Raw genomic sequence first — 17554 nt, 5'->3', positions numbered from 1 at the left:
GCAAAAACTGAGGCCCACATGTGTGTGTGTGTGTGTGTGTGGGGGGGGGGGGGGGGGGGGGGCATGGCACTTTCTTACCATGGGGATTTGATGTTTGTTTCATTCATAGTCAGTTTCCCGTGAAAGATGCATAAAACAAACAGGCCCTTAAGGGGCATTTTTTTTCAGCCCCCTTTCATGTGAAGGTATTGTTTCTCGTTGGGTTCAAACAAATGCTCAACTGGGTTTCGTTTGAAACCCGTGTCAAACCTCTCTCTCTCTCTCTCACACACACACACACACACATGCACGCGCCCATGGCTCTATCATTTCATTCCAACTTGCAAGACATGTTTGGAAGCAAGAAAAACTCTCAGGAGAAGAAAATTTTACCTATGAGAAGTTTTGATATAAATTTTTTTCTAAAATAGAAAACTTTCACTTGTTGGGTAGCATGAGAAAAATAGAATGAAAAATCTTCAAAAATTGAGAGAGAAGAGGAGGGGTGGTGGTGGAGTTTCTCCGGTGCAGTCTTTCGGGAGGTGGATGGTGGTGGGGCTTCTCCGGCGTCATTTTCTAAGAGGTGGGTGGTAGTGGTGATGTAACACTCTCGATTTTTGAATTATATATTTTTTTGCATTTTTTCTTGTATTTTTCGAGTTTTGTGTTTGGTTTTGGCGTGTTGGGGTTCTCTGAATCTGGACCCAATCTATAACCCATGCAAATTGGCGTGTTCAGTTTCTGTGTTTAATCAGTTTCTTTGTCAACCAGTCTATGTGTTTGAACCAGTTTTCTGTTTGGCATAAACCGGTTGACTATTTTTATTAGATAAATTTCAGTTAAAAAAACAGATTTGAAATATGTACGTGTGATGTTTCTATAGTTCATAAAAATTTCTGATTTGAAAAAGAAGTATGCATGCAATCATAGCAAATAAGTTTAAATGTTTTTCTAGTTCATCTTTGAATTTCGGTATGTATGGTCTCATAATATTAAATCTGGCATTTTAATATCAGTTTTGGGGAAATTTGATATTTATATGAGTAAATATTGGCTACTAGTGAAGGTACGGAACTAATGAGAAGAAATCACTTTTTTCTTCAAATTCTTTTGATTTTTTGTAGATTAAATGTTAGAGATGTAATCTACATAGTTTATTTAGTAGGAAACTTGTTTTGAATTATGTGATTATAACAAGTAATTAAGTTTTTAAAAAGGTCCAAAAATCAACCGCTTCACAATATGTCAAATTCATAACTCAAAAGATCACAGTTTTATATCAGAAAAGTATGATCCAAGGCTTGATCCTTAGCAAACAAACCATGTTGAACATACCTGTGTGGTTAAATTGAATTATACAACTTGCACCTATGATTTTAGCTCATTAATTTTGTATCTTCATTAGTAGCAAATATTTACCACATATATATATATATATATATATATATATATATATATATATATATATATATATATATATATATATATATATATATATATATATATATAGTGTTATACCATGTAAATCGAATTTGGAATATGATATGTACATGTCACAGCATGAAGTGTGACACTGTATGATCTGAATTTTTTAAATGCATGGAATCATGGCATGTTGAATTCTGTTGTTCTATGATTCATGAAGAAAATCAGTTTTATATCTTGCCTGGTGTGGAAAAAAATCAATTGAATGATAGCATGTTAATATTGAATTTTAATTTTAGAGTTGTGGCGTATGCACTAATGTTTATCCCTAGCATCAAAATGAATATGTGCATGCTAGATGAATGAAAAATCCAACTTAGAAATGGTGGAAAATGATGTAGTATCATATGGAACCTAGAAATGAGATTTAGGTTGACTCACCTAAGGGTGAAGTCATAACATGATCATATTAGGTTCATTCTCATGCCAATATTGATAAAATGCATGGAGAATGTTGAATGAAATATTTGGTGGCCCGAGGTTTGACATATATATATATATATATATATATATATATATATATATATATATATATATATATATATATATATATATATATATATATATATATATATATATATATATATATATATATATATATATATATATATATATATATATATGCCAAACCTCTTTGCCACCAAATATCATAAAAAATACTATATATATATATATTTATTTTGTGAAAGATTTTATATGATATATTTTGCTGGCCCTGAGGTACATGGCATTGGGTCCAATGGCCCCATTTGTGCAAAGTGACACATTTGATTTTGTATAGTTTTATGTTCTATTGCACAGTTATGTGCATGGTATATGATTTTAGGCAAATATTTTGCTTATGAAATGTGATGGGTTACGTGAATTTGATTTTATGGAAAAAGCATAGGGTATGATGTTGTTGTAGGGTATGGACCCGAAGGTACCTAAGTGGTACATATGTGATGTTGTTGCTGGGTGTGGACCCAAAGGTACTTGTAATGTATGATGTTTTTGGGCGTGAACTAGAATGTACTTAGGAGGTACGATAGAATGCATCTGAAAACAAAGCAGGTTATATGTTCCCCCCCGATGATTCACTGAATCCCACGTCTGTGTTCGGGGCTTTGAATGAGCACCACGTATACAAGCACATGGGGCTCGTATTCCCGTGTATGTTGACATAACTTTGCATCGGACTCTGGTGTTGTTGCAAAGACTTAAGTACCCTTTATTGCTATTCTTCTCATAAAGTGATGGTTTGAGAAAATGACAAAAATGTCTTTCATTCAAAAAAGAAAAAACAAATAGTTAAAAAAAAGGACAAACATGTCCTCCATCCAGAAAGTCGAGGATGATGTTGACTCTTCAAAGTCTTCTTCTTTTTCTGTTCAAAAAAAGGACAAACATGTTTTCTTCTTCTTTCTCCGTAAAACACTGTAAAACCCTTTCTCTCTTTAGAGAAGAAATCAAGGGAAACAAAGAGTTCTTCCTGAAGAAGGCCATGAACATCAACCCTCTCACTCTCTCTCCTTTCTCTCTCTACTTCTGTGCACATCCAACAGACGATCCTACATTGCTGCATCGTCATCTTCTTCTTCTTCCTTCTTCGTAAAACACTGTAAAACCCTCTCTCTCTGTAGAGAAGAAATCAAGAGAGGTAAAGGGTTCCTCCTGGAGAAGGCCATGAACACCAACCCTCTCACTCTCTCTCTCTTCTCTCTCTACTTGTGTGCTTGATTTAGAGTTTTTGCCCTTACAGGAGGGGGGTCCGGGGGCTCCCCCCCGGACCAAATTTTTTTTGGGCCTTCCAACAATGATTTGTAGTATTATCGGGCTTTCCTACAGCAATTTGTAGCATTTGTAGTGTCTTCCGTAAATCGCGAAACGCTATAGCGATTTGTAGTGTCTTCCGCAAATCGCTATAGCGATTCACAAATCGCTATAGCGATTTGTAGTGTCTTCCGCAAATTAGGACCAACTTGTCAGAGTCATATCTCCCTAACCGGAGGTCATATTCCAAATCCGCGATTTGTAGTGTCTTCCGCAAATCGCTATAGCGATTTGTAGTGTCTTCCGCAAATCGCTATAGCGATTTGTAGTGTCTTCCGCAAATTAGGACCAACTTGTCAGAGTCATATCTCCCTAACCGGAGGTCATATTCCAAATCCGTAAAAAGTGGTGTCTTCGTTATTGAGTCTAGTTTATTTCTGTAAATTTTTAGCAATTTCCATTGTCATTTCATTCCCCATTTTAACTTCAACGATACATTACAACCACAATCATCAAAAGAAAGATTGCCCAAGCTAAGAGTCACCGTTCTCGCCCTCCTCCTCGACAGCAACCCAGTCGGTGCAGTCGCGCTGAGGATGGCCAGCAGAAGCTCCACCACGTCGTCTTCTTCTCCCTAGCGAGGAGGTCTCAGCGGAGCCGTCGTTCCGGTGACGGGTGTTCATCTCGTTCCCTGGAGTTGAAGAGTTGTGGAGTCTGATTTAGAGTTTTTACCCTTACAGAAAGGGGGGTCTGAGAGCTCCTCCCAGTGTGGGTAGCATCATTCAACTTGAAGAGTTATGGAGTCTGATTCAGAGCTTTTACCCTTACAGAAGAGGGGTCCGAGGGCTCCTCCCAACGTGTTCATGGCCTTTTGTCCTTACAGAAGGGGGGATTTACATTTCGTAGAACACCCGTCACTGGAACGAGATGAACATGTTTCTTCTCTAGAGAGAGAAAGGGTTTTACAGTGTTTTACGGAGAAAGAAGAAGAAAACATGTTTGTCCTTTTTTTGAACAGAAAAAGAAGAAGACTTTGAAGAGTCAACATCATCCTCGACTTTCTGGATGGAGGACATGTTTGTCCTTTTTTTGAACTATTTGTTTTTTCTTTTTTGAATGAAAGGCATTTTTGTCATTTTCTCAAACCATCACTTTATGAGAAGAATAGCAATAAAGGGTACTTAAGTCTTTGCAACAACACCAGAGTCCAATGCAAAGTTATGTCAACATACACGGGAATACGAGCCCCATGTGCTTGTATACGTGGTGCTCATTCAAAGCCCCGAACACAAACGTGGGATTCAGTGAATCATCGGGGGCGAACATACACAACCCTCTCATCTGAAAATGAATTAATAAGAATTGTAAGACCACACTTAATTAATTGTCATGCTCTGAAAGATGAGGTGACTGCACCAACCTTGGGTGATTGTTTTAGACGGTTGACTAGAAATTAGTGCATCTCATCACTTTATATTTATGGAGGCTAGTCCCTGACCCTGGTGACTTAGGGGGCTTCTTGTAGATCTGTGTTTCTTGTAAGGGTCAAATGTGAACCCCGTCTTCAACCACATGCATTAGGTGCAACTCCATGGGATCTGCGGGTGGTTGGCTTGCAAGTGGAAGTAGTCTCATCATGTCAGATCAATTGTAGAACCTGTCCCCTACCACGGAGGAGTGGGGACCATCTCATGGATCAGTTGGTTACTTTTAGAGCATGGATTCCATCCCCCACCATGGGTATTAGGAGACCACCTTGTGGATCTGTGTTTCCTCCTTGGGTTTAAAGAACCTCATCCCCAACCATTAGAGCTTAAGGGACCACAACTTTAACCAGTAGTTTGGGTAGTGCACTACAATCATTTAGGGTGAGAGATTTCTTGACGAAGGGTTCTAAACTCTAGTGCTGGCTCTCGGTATCTAACCTGGGGTAAAATGAACAAATGTGTTTGAATAAACCCCCTTTATGGCCCGAGGTGCTCAGAGTTAGTCATGAGGCGGGTGCCCCTTGTGGTGAGTAATTGTAAGAGAATGAATGCATTTCATGTAAAGCAAAAGCAATTAACTGAAAAAGATAAAATAAAACACTCATGCACAAGGTAGAGCATGCGTAGAGTTGTATTTTACTTGGCAGTGACTTGATGGGTCGATGTTCCTTTGTTGTTATGTTTTTCTTAGATGGGCATGCAAGGCCAACTCCTTTGTGAAGAGGGTTAACCTTTGCGATGTGTGTCAAGGATACACTAGAAATGAGCTAATTTTTGGACAACTTAGTTCTTTTTCTTCTTGTGTCTTGCCTATAAGGCTTTCGAGTTTGACTTGTGTTTTTGGCCTTGTGGGCCCGACTTACTGCTAGGAGCCGAGTTTTGTCCATGGCGGACATTCTGAGACGTTGTAGTTTTATTCTTGAAATTTTTATGTGAGATGGATGGTGGTGATGGATAGTGGAAAATCAATGTAGGGAGGGTGGTTTTATGAGAGGTGGTGATGATGTCTGTGGTGAGATGAATGGCAATGATGGTGGTGGTGAGATGGGTGGTGGGAGTGGACCTCACCATTTCTCTTGGTAGGAAAGATTCCTCTATCTCCTCTCGTGGGTGGAGGAATGCTTCCTATCAAAAAGTGTACTTTTTTAGAAAAACTCTCCCAAAACCATTCAAATTAGCTACTTGCAAACGTGCCTTATAGATGAACGATTCAAATTAGCTGCAGCCATCCATTAGCAAGCGCCTCTTCTATTCTAATGCGGACCCCAATCGACGTGACTTGCAAAGGCAGGCGCACATGGCACTGTAACTTCCCTAGCAGACGCACCACTTCCAGAGCAGGACTTGCAAAGGCAGGTGTGAATGTGCGTCTGTCTGACGGAATTCCAGCCCATGTTGTCAGTATCGTCTTGTGTCATGAATCATTTTCCAAACGATTGAGGTGGAATTGGGCTCGGCCAATTTTAACCACAGAAAGACGTGTCAATATAATATTTAAAAACTATTTTATTATTTTCAGATTTTTTTGAAAACTAACCGGTTCAGGCCAATTGCATATAGGGTTTTTTTTGGCAATACGATAGGTAATGGACGATTCAGGCCAATAGGCACCGATATTGACAACATTGGTTCCAGCAAACGTCACTGGCGGAGGTGGGATTTGGGGAGTCGTAGCCGATACCCACGGGATTTTATCGATACCAATACTCCTTTACCACATTATTTCACTGTACTATGGAGGACTGTTGTCCCTTACAAAGTGACAAATTGAGGAAACTTACTATTTTAATGGAGAAGTTAATGGGAGCAAGATGGGGCAAGAGCTCTATGGAGGCATGTCTACCAGCATAGCTTAGCATGGAAAAATAAATTCCTAGATGGTTATACTGCCCAAGTGAATCTTGCGGGTGCATTTGAGTTAATGTACTTTGGCCTGGAACTAACGTCCCCAACTTGCATATGCCCGGTGGCAGTTGTTAGTTTAGGACATTGGTTTGGGAAGTTATTGTGATCCCACTACGCATTTTAGGTTCCACGACAGCGCTCACCAACGGCTTTAAACTGCAGCGATTTGATTGCCCAAGCGTGCTTGCTCGGACTTGTCTAGGGTTCAGTTCCAATCATCCAAAATCTGTCTCTTGTAGATTGGACCTAGGCCGACCAACCAAGTTATTCTTTCTCCTCCTAATCAGAGACTCAAACATTCATCCCGCTTGGGTCTAATCTAACCCACCAGAATTTGTCCACCTTGATCTGACACTTCACTCGCATGCTAGATCAAAACACTAGGTTGTTATAGATGATTAGCACCATCTCAATGCTAATACAATGGTCATAATGAAGCACATAGCAGATATTTACAACTAAGAGCCCTGTAACTGGGTTATGACAACTAAGATCTTGGATGAAAATGGATATTGACCCCTCCTGATGCTTGAAGAAACTTGGAAAGTGTAGTATTTGTTAACATTCTTTGTGGCCTTCAGTACATTCTTCTCACCTACTGAACCTACAAGGTCAGACATGTCACTGGTGAACTTGATGACATCACATTCATACCATCCAAAGCTGCCTTATATGCATCAATATCCACACCCACAATGCGGCGGTACCAGTGTTCAGCGGTGCAGTTTCCTCAACAATTATGAACATGAGATTTGCTGGCGGCATGAGCCTTGCCGTTTAAAAAGAGGATATTTCACGAAATTTCATTGCCAGATAATACAGGAATTTCCTCATCATTACCTACCATTCCTTTTATCGTGAGAACAAGTTTCCCAGTCCTGAGTTTTGCCCAAAGGGATGGAAATGAAGGCCACCATCTTAATACTTAAAGTGCTGATCCAAAATATAAATGATCAATTGTTGAACATTCTTAGTGCACCGATCATTGGCACCATCGCCCAAACAGAGTGAAACACAAAGTTCTTGGTAAACCATTGAAATTCAATGGCCAATTCTAATGGATAAGATTCACTAAATCAATAGATGGAGAAGCCTTCCCTTCAGTTCGCATTATGTGGTTTAAACACTACTACTCTTCATGGTGCAATTGTAAGCGTGAAACTCCATTGCTTCCACGTTCTTAGACATGAAAGACGACATTCTTTTCGCAAGCCCTTAAAATTACAAAGAATTGCATATAATGTTTGTCTTCCAAAAGTCAATTGCTACTTAATTTTTTGACAGGTAAGAGGAGATACTAGCACCACAATCCTCCAACTATATACAATACAATACATTTAGTAAGAACAAGCTGCACTTTTAACCGCCATAATCGTTATATAACCTGCAAAAGTAAATACAACAGGGTATCTTGGGTGGTGCCATGTGATCCGTCATTGAACAATGGTTGCCTTCCATGCAGCATCCTGCTCGCCTTTAATATCTACATCATTCTGAGTGGAGTACCAATTGGAATTTTTTTAGAAACTCAACTTTATTTTCATCTATCAGAAGACAGGCATTCCGTTCACCAAATATCAAAAAGATAATTTCCAGTAATGATCAGCTGCATTAAATTTGAAGATCATCCAATGAAAGCTCTTGAGCAGACAGCAGCTTCATTTTCTGCAGAAATAAAGGAAAATTAAAAGAAAGTCATCAGAGGGCAGCAAGATAAAGTGTTCAAAGATCGAGGTCAGTAATATCGAGGTGAAATGAAACTTGACACCACTGAGCAAAATGGACTGAATGTCTGGTGGAAAAGCAAAGCAGCATGACTTATTTGCAGCAGAACTATAAACTTTACATATTTCTATATGCTTAATTATCCTTTTTGGATGGTCCAATCTAGCCAGGTGAACCAGATTTTATTTTGATAGGAAAGGCTAATGCTGTCAACTGATAGACAGTGCAGTTCAACTTAGGAATAAAAAACTGTCTGTGACCTTTACCGTGATAAACTGGGGAGGATCATCAATGCTGGATGAACCAAGGACAATCTCGCGGTTGAGCTCATTTGTGAGCTTGTGGGCAGTGCGTAGCTGATCAAAATATCACAAAGCATCAATTTTAGAGTGAACACTACATGACCTCTCTCCTTTTCTCTCCCTGGAAAAAAGAAGGAAAAGAAAAGGAAACCAGAACAATTTGCATACTTCTGAGCGAGTAGCTCCCCCAATGATGAAAATAAAAATGCGCTGTCCCATCCTCTTAAAATCACTTGATGCGTGCCTCAGAATGGAATCACTGTGAAAACCAGGGTATAAGTTATTAGAAAGCAAAATTTGATTTTTCATATAACTGGATCAAAAGGAACACAGTACAACCTTAGGTACAGTGTCAAATTGCCAATCCAACGTATTGTAACAGAGACACATGGACACACACACACACAAAGGGAATATGGAACTAGCCCACAACCAAATAAAATATACATAGATGTGCATTTAGATTACCTCGAATAACCATCATCAGACTGACGAGGCCTTGCCCAAGTTGCAGGCCGCCTTGACCTCATAGAATGAGCAGGCTGACCTTGGGTAGTCCGCACAGATACACTCTGAGGCGCAGTCTGAGGTGCACTCTGAGGCCCATGATAAGTGGGACTAGGGTCGTTCATGCATGGGTATTCGTTCTTTGGCAGTTCACCTTTGCTGAGTTGTCTAATCAACTCCTGGAAGAAAGAAAAAAGAAGATGATCAAGGCACATGCTTCATAGGGATACCATTATGTTGTGAGATCAACAAAAGAATGCAACTTTAAGGAAATGGCATCACAGCGGTTTATCATTGCTTTGAACACAAGATCCCCAAGTGGTGATCTAGAGCTTCAAACATATCTGATTGATGGCTTTGTATCTTATTTCACTTATCTTTATACATATATGTCTGTCTCTGTGTGTGTAGACCCATAACATGGCACACACACACACACACACACACACACACACACCGGTGAACCTTCAGGTCATTCAGCATGACAATCTGACAATTTAAGTCCAGAAAAGGAAGAGATTGTTGCTTAGTGTACCTCAATCATGGGATAGAACTTTGATAATTGCCATGTTTCTTGCTCATTTGTTTTCTCCTTCCTAGCAGCATGTTTCTTACAAAGAACAGAATATCAGCATCAGACCCCGATCAGTAGGAAATCAAAGGTAAGAATTTATAAAGTAAACCACACGAATGCAGAAGTGGTTTCCAACTAAATCACAGATTTTGCCAAAAAGGTTGTATTTTGCAAAACTCATGAAATAGTGTAAATATAGTAGCAATAAAGTGAATGCCCTCAAGGAAAAAAAATCTCATGTGATGCTATTTTTGTGATAATTTAACATAAAGATTTCAATTTTTCTTCTCAATTTCCTTTTTTCCAGTATTTCCTCTTTATAAGTTTTAGCAAAAGTTTTCTCCAAAAAAACATTTCTTCAAAATCTCCCAAGGAATTCCCTCACCAAAAATATCCAAAGGACTAGGGTTTGTAAAAATTGCTTCAACTACATAACTATGTTTACCTTATTAACATCGAACTTGAGAGAGAATCTTCCTCCTGAGGTCTTCTTTGCATCCGGACCTCCCAGGAATCTCAAGTTTGTTACCGCCTTCATATCATCACGTGAAAGGTGTGCTAGCTTTCAAATAAAGTAAAAAATCACTTTTACAGCTTACAAAGAAAATAATAACAGTAACTAAGATCACGCTAATCAAAATTTCAGATTAACAAAATCACAAAACACAACCACAGGGATATCGCCAGCAAAAATTTATTTATTAGCTTCTTTCACACAAAGCAACATTTGCTGTAGGAATATGAACTATGTGCATGAAGCGACAACTAGGGTATGATCAATGTTTGAAGGCAGTAACTTTGGTGTGCCAGATTATCACTCAAGATCAAAACAGCTGCAGAAGCCACTGAAAAAACAATTCATGACACTAAAAAGTCTTACATACAAATATATCAAAGAATAGGATAAAAAAAGAATGATATTAAGTAAAGTTAAGCTCAAAAACATGCATTAAACAAATAAACAAGTGGAAATTTAAAAAAGAAAATGCACAGACATATTCTCATATTGCAAAAAACCATAGAAAGTCAGATGTCAGTGGAGGCAAATAGACAGAAAGGTGTTAACTTATGAATATAATATATATATGAGTTATATCATATATATGTATATATGTAAAAATGAGTAATGGGTCTGTGCTAAACCCATTTAGTGCTAAACCACGTGATAAATGGGGTTTTCAGCTTCTCCGGTGTTTTTATGTGGTTCCAGCCCTATAAATGTGTTGGGCATGGTCGATTTACTAAGAATCCACATGTGGATCATGTGTTTTCAATGAAAAAAAAGATGTATGAAGCCTTGAAAATTTACAAAGATTTTGGACCGCTGATTTTTTGAACTTTATAAAAACCCAACCATGTGTTGGAATCAAATGCTTCAAGAGCTGATCCCTATAAAATCAAGTACATACATCACATCTGTACGGTCAGAATTTAAAAATAAAATGAAAAAAGCCCGAAAAAACTATTTAGCTCGCGGTTTAGCACCGACCCATTACTCATGTAAAGAAATATATTTTATTTTTATGCTTTTGGTTGTAGAATGAAATACCCATCAGGGGTATTTCACTCATTTCACATATGTAATAGGTGTCAGCCTTCTAGGGGCTGACTAGTCTTTTATATTTTGCTGTTTCTGCATTTCACATATGTAATAGGTGTCTGACTGGTCTTTTATAATCTTTTGTCTTTTTATTTCTTGTCTTTTTCTTGTTGTCATTTTGCAACACAGCTGTAGGGCCAGTCCAAGTAGCTGTTGGAGTGGTACCAACGGCTATAATTATAGCCGTTGGGCTGATCCAACAGCTATTTGGAGCAGCCTATGTTAGCCAACTTAAAGGGGGTCTCCCCCTCTTTGTTATATATGTTTTCTAAGCATATTGCTGAAATACATTGAGATTGTTTTTAAGTGTATTTGCTCTCTTGTAACAGTGAATGTATGTTTGGCTATTGACCCATAAGTGGTATTTTGTGTATACACTCTTTGAGAGTTTGTAACAGCCCACAAGTGGCTTCTATTGTAAAAGATTTTGTATTTTGTGACATGGTATCAGAGCTGAAGGAGTTTTAGAAGACAAAGAGACTTCCATTCGTGTGTTTGTGAAGGAGAACAAGTGTTCGCAAGCTCTGCCAAAGCATGCACCAACATCTTCTCATCTTCTCACCTTATTCTCTATTTCTCTCTCTTGACCTTCTCTTGATATGGCTGAAAAAGAGGTTGTTATGGTAGTCCCAATCAAATTTGATGGGAAAATTATAACATGTGGGCTACCGCTATAAAGAGGATTCTTATCAGAAAGGAGCTATGGGAGTATGTTGATGGTTCTTTAACTCAACTTCAACTTATACTCATATAATCCACTAGTGATGAAAAGGGTGTCACAAAAGAACCACTCGTTGGAAAAGAGAAAGAAGATGTGATTTCCCAATATAGGAAAAATCTTAAAGCATGGGAAGTTGGTCATGCTAAGGTTTTATCCCTATTTATGAGAAGTATGAGTGAAGAAACATGTGAAAATATATTGGAATCTGAGAGAGCAGATGAAGCGTGGGTTTTTATCAAACAAACCTACACGCAAAGTGATGTTGCCCATAGATGAAAAATTCAAGACAAAATACATAGATGTAAACAAGGTGAAAGAACCGTAAGAGAGTACTATGGGACCCTCAAAAGGTTATGGGACCAAATTGCTAAGATGAAACCGATTTGAGATACACCCAAAGATGCTCAACGGAGGAAAAAAATTCTCAATGAGCAATTTTTTCAATTCATGAAGAGCCTTCGACCCAAATTCGAGCAACTTCGGGTCAACATCCTTCACCGAAATGGATATGATTTACCCTCTTTGCATGAGATTTTGGCGAAAGTGTGAATGGAAGAGACTAGACTCAAGCCTATGAGTGAGACTAAAGAATTTAAAGACAATGTTTTGGCGGTGTCCAGACCCAGTGCTAACACCTATTCTTACAAGCCTCCTTATTTTTCAAAAAATAACTATGGGAGTTCTTCATCTCAAAACTATGGGCAGTCACGCTACAATGATGGAAAATATGATGCAAGAAAGAAGATTGTTTGCTACAACTGTGGGGAACCAGGGCACATTAAACCATATAGTCTAGAGTTTAAAAGAAGGAAGGAGAAAAGAGTAGCTATGTTAGAAGCTCCTCAAGTGAACAAAGATACTACCTCCAAGGGCCCTCAACTCTTTGAAGGTATATCCTTGTCCCAATTGGCAGACGCTCTACAACCGCTCCTCAAAAACTCCTCCATAACTGGTGCTGCAATTTCCTCATCCTCACCTCGGTAAGATATCTTGCCAACTTGATTGTGGTGCTTCGTTTCATATGACTCTTAATAGTTCTGTGTTTTTTAACCATGGTATTAACTCAAGTGTATCTAATGTATTTGCTGCTGATACAAAAAAGCAATTGGAGATTTCAAAAATTCTTCAAATTTTTTTATTCCAAAAGTTCTAATTGTTCCAAAACTTAATTTAAATATTTTATTCGTTTCCCAAATAACCGATCATAGTTGTAGTGTCTCCTTCACTTCTGACCGTTGTGTAATACAGGATCACCAGTCTGGGAAGCAGATTGGGGAAGGCTGTAGAGAAGGAGACCTCTACTAGATGGATCAGTTTATTATTCCAAAAGATACCTTCTGTCTTAATGTACGAAAATTCGATATGATTTTGTGGCATCCAAGACTAGGACATCCTAGTATTTCTAAGTTATCCAATGTATCTCATTTGAGAAAATGTTGTAATGAAAAATTTCAATGTTCGGATTATATCCTTGAAAAAATGAAAGCCACTCATTATCAAGAGAGAATTTTTGTTACTTTCAAACTACTTGAGTTAATACATTCTAATGTATGGGGTCTTGCTACCGTTGCTTCAAAAGGAAGATATGCTTATTATGTGATATTCGTGGATGATTATTTTCGTTTCTCTTGGATTTACTTTCTTAGGCACAAATATGAAGTGTTTGAAACTTTCAAAAACTTTTATAACCTTATAAGAAATCTTCTTAAAACTAATATCTCTATTTTTCGATCTGATTTAGGAGGAGAATTTATGTCAAAAGACTTTGAATTTTTTTAAAAAAATTGTGGTATTGTTCATCAAAGGTCTTGTGCTAATACACTTCAACAAAATGGTTTGACTGAAAGGAAACATAAGCACATATTGGAAACTACTAGAACATTACTTATTTCTAAACATGTTCCAAAATATTTTTGGGCTAAAGCTACGCTTACCATTGTCTACCTCATAAATAGACTACTCTCATCCAAGTGTCATAACCTTTCACACTATGAAAACTTTATAAAACTCCTCTAAATTATTTCAGATTAAGAACTTTTGGATGCAAATACTTTGTTCTTAAAAAAATGATATAAACTTTCTCCAAGAGCTATTCCTTGTGTTTTCCTTGGTTGCGGTGAAAACCAAAAAGGATTTAGATGTTATGAATTTAAAAATGACAAATTTTACATTTCAAGAAATGTTATTTTCATAGAACAAGAAAGTTTTTTCGATAAAATTATGCATAACAAAGAAAATGATTATTTATTTCTGGAGATTACTCTTAATTGTAGTACTGAATTGTCTAATAATACTATTTGTGATGTGAATGATGAACCTCAATCCGGTATTCAGTGTGGTGAGACCCATGACATAGTTGACCAACCTACTATGATTCAATATAGTAGAAGAAGAAAGGATAATGATCATTCAAATGCATTAGAAAAATACTCCAACATAGAGAACCAAGACTCTAACCCTCTTAGAAAATCTGATAGGACACATAGATCCCCTGATAGATTCGTATCCCATGATTCCTTTACACCTCACTATAGAGCCTGTCTTGCCAAGATTTTCTCCTATTTTAAACCCTCTACCTACAACCAAGCCAAAGACTATTCTGAATGGAGACGCGCCATAAGTGAAGAAATAAAATCTTTAGAAAGTTATAAAACTTGGGATGTAATAGATGTAATATATGAAAAAAAAAACTATAGGATGTAAATGGGTATTCAAACTCAAAACCAAAAGTGATGGAAATTTAGAAAGATACAAGGCTAGATTAGTGGCCAAGGGTTATTCACAGGAATATGGAATAGACTACGATGGAACATTTGCCCCGTAACTAAGATGACCATTGTTAGGACACCTATAGCAATAGTCGCCATTAGGTGTTGGAAAGCCTACCAATTGGATGTCAAGAATGTTTTTCTTAATGGGGAATTGAAACAAGAAGTTTATATGGATCCACCACTTGGATATGAGGTTTCTATTGATAAAGTGCTTTGTTTAAAAAAACATTGTATGGTCTTAAGCAAGCTCCAAAAGCTTGATACGATCATTTTAGTTATGTTATGCTTAAACTTAGCTTTATTTCATGCTACACTGACATTGCTTTGTTTATTAAGAAGTCTAATGAGGTATCATTATTCTACTTCTCTATGTCGATGACATGATTATAATTAGAGGAGACAAACAAAGAGTAGGTTTTATTAAGATGTGTCAAGCAAAATTTTGAAATGACTGGTTTAGGATTTTTAGGTCTTTTTTTGGGATTTAAGTAGCTTACTCTCCCAGTGGTTATGTACTGACTCAATCAAAGTTTGTTTCTAAGATTATTGATAGGTTTGGAATTACTGATGAGAAAAGAGTACACTCCTAAAGTAATAAATGCCAAAATGAAGATTGATTATGGGACTCCCTTAGATGACCCTACTTTGTATCGTAAGATGATTTACTACTAGACCTGATATCTCTCATGCAGTACACACGGTGAGCCAATTTCAACATTCTCCTACTTTTGTTCATGTGAGTGTTGTTATGTGAATTATTAAATATTTAAGAAGCTCTATTTCTAAAGGGCTATTGTCTTTTTCCTCCTCCATTGATTTAATTGCATATTCTAATTGGGGAGGAGATCCTAATGTTAGACACTCAACCACTGGTTTCTGTGTTTTCTTAGGTGACTCATTAGTGTTTTGGAAGTGCAAGAAGCAGTAGAATGTTTCCTTGTCATCAACTGAAGCTGAGTATTGTGACATGGTCACTACGGAGTCTGAAACTGTATGATTGAGACGAGACGTTGCTTGAAGACATGGGAGTGATGATAAAGACCTCCTCGCGACTGTGTTGTGATAATAAAAGCGCTATATACATAGCTGACAACCACACTTTTCATGAAATAACTAAACACATCGAAATAGATTGCCACTATGTTAGTGAAGAATATCTTAAGAAGATTATCATCTTGCCATATATAGCATCTGAATTTCAGCTAGCAGATTTTTTCACGAAGGCGCTTCCTGTTAAGCTTAATATAATATAAGTATATATATACGTATATGAATATACATATATATATATTATTTAATATATATTAAGTATATATTGTAATAATATATATAATATAAATTTTCTTCAATAGCCTCCTTCAAACGAATATTCATGAGCCAAGAACAAGGTGATGAAACACCCCTTGCTAGTGAGGCACAAAAAATGAGGATCTAAGATCTTCACGGCTCTGATACCATGTAATGAAATGGTGGTATTCTAAGAAAGCACTTGAATCCACCAAAAAGAGTGTTTAAAAGACACTTCAAGCACAACCCGTAAAAGGGCATAAAAGGAAGAACATAAAAATAAAAGAAAAATCTTTATTAATAACCAAAATGCTTAAAAAGCATTGAATACAATTAGTGGAGGGGTTCACCCCTATTTATACAAGAGGAATGAAGATGGGAGAGCGCATTTTGAGCTCTCCAAAAAAGAGTTGTTGGACTAGAGTCCAACGGCTATAACCTAGTCAAGTTCTAACAAGATTATATATCTAATTCAAATGGAACTAGATATATATAAAAAGCAAAAAAGAAAATAAAGAAATATATATATATATAATGTAATATTATTATTATTATTATATATATTACACTTTATATTTTACATTTTAACAGTTGTTAATGGGTCAGGGTTAGCCGTTGAGGTGAGTTACGTGTGCACCTCATATCAACCTATCAATCTAGATACTCAAGTTTATGAGTAATGTGTTGTCATTTGCCATGGGTCTTGATGATAGATGATTGACCTCTGAACTCATTATTGTTGAAAATACGAGTTAGTCGTTGGGGTGAGTTGTGTGTGCACCTCATGTCATCTTGTCAGTAAAGGTATGTGTCTAACTGGCAGGTGATTGATCTTGATTTCTATGAATGTATTTTAACATTCTTTTGCTTATATGGCCATTTGATGCTTGATATCTTGTGATGGTAGTTATGAAACCATAGAGTTTCGAAAGATTGTTAAAATCTTTATTCTTATTGATAGCATTAGTTTGTTTTCCATTACAAGCTTTCTTACCTCGAGTGTCTTCTCCTTTTTATGCCTCTTATCTAAGTGTCATTATATGTAAACAAGAAAAGTCTATTCACACCTTCGTGTATGATTTTAGCACATTGTTGGCATTATACTCATGATTTAGTCGCTAATACACTTGATTTTTTAGTGTTATTATATGTAGACAATAGATGTTTATTCACACCTTCGTGTGTGATTTTAGCCCATTGTTGGCATTATACTCTTGATCTAGTCGCTGAAACACTTGATTTTTTAGTGTCATTATATGTAAACAATAGATGTTTATTCACGCCTTCGTGTGTGATTTTAGCTCATTGTTGGCATTATACTCTTGATCTAGTCAGCTAATACACTTGATTTTTTAGTATCATTATATGAAGACAAGAGATGTTCATATACACCTTCGTGTTTGGACCTTTAGTGACACTTGATGTTTGAGGTTTGAAGGCCTAAGAGGTGATTGCTTGT

At 37.1% G+C, this 17554-nt stretch overlaps 1 protein-coding gene across 4 annotated transcripts in view; it reads right to left on the bottom strand.

Annotated features, from left to right (window-relative positions):
- Nucleotides 1-7810: 7810 nt before the first annotated feature.
- LOC149836364 (SNARE-interacting protein KEULE-like) overlaps nucleotides 7811-17554 on the bottom strand; it is a 104634-nt gene continuing 94890 nt past the window's right edge. For all 4 annotated transcript variants that reach the window (XM_090009160.1, XM_090009164.1, XM_090009162.1 and 1 more), the window contains exons 16-21: nucleotides 10162-10278; nucleotides 9678-9752; nucleotides 9104-9321; nucleotides 8804-8894; nucleotides 8600-8689; nucleotides 7811-8273 (exon numbers count right to left, since the gene is read on the bottom strand). In XM_090009160.1, coding sequence (XP_089865286.1) covers nucleotides 8220-8273; nucleotides 8600-8689; nucleotides 8804-8894; nucleotides 9104-9321; nucleotides 9678-9752; nucleotides 10162-10278 — 645 coding nt within the window. In that variant the 3' untranslated portion in view covers nucleotides 7811-8219. The remainder of the gene's footprint in view (nucleotides 8274-8599; nucleotides 8690-8803; nucleotides 8895-9103; nucleotides 9322-9677; nucleotides 9753-10161; nucleotides 10279-17554) is intronic.

The sequence above is a fragment of the Nuphar pumila genome, chromosome 6 (genome assembly GCF_984573655.1).
Source record: "Nuphar pumila chromosome 6, dmNupPumi1.hap1.1, whole genome shotgun sequence".
NCBI lineage: Eukaryota > Viridiplantae > Streptophyta > Magnoliopsida > Nymphaeales > Nymphaeaceae > Nuphar > Nuphar pumila.
The sequence above is the reverse complement of the archived record's forward strand: the minus strand, read 5'-3'. Positions and strand labels throughout refer to the sequence as shown.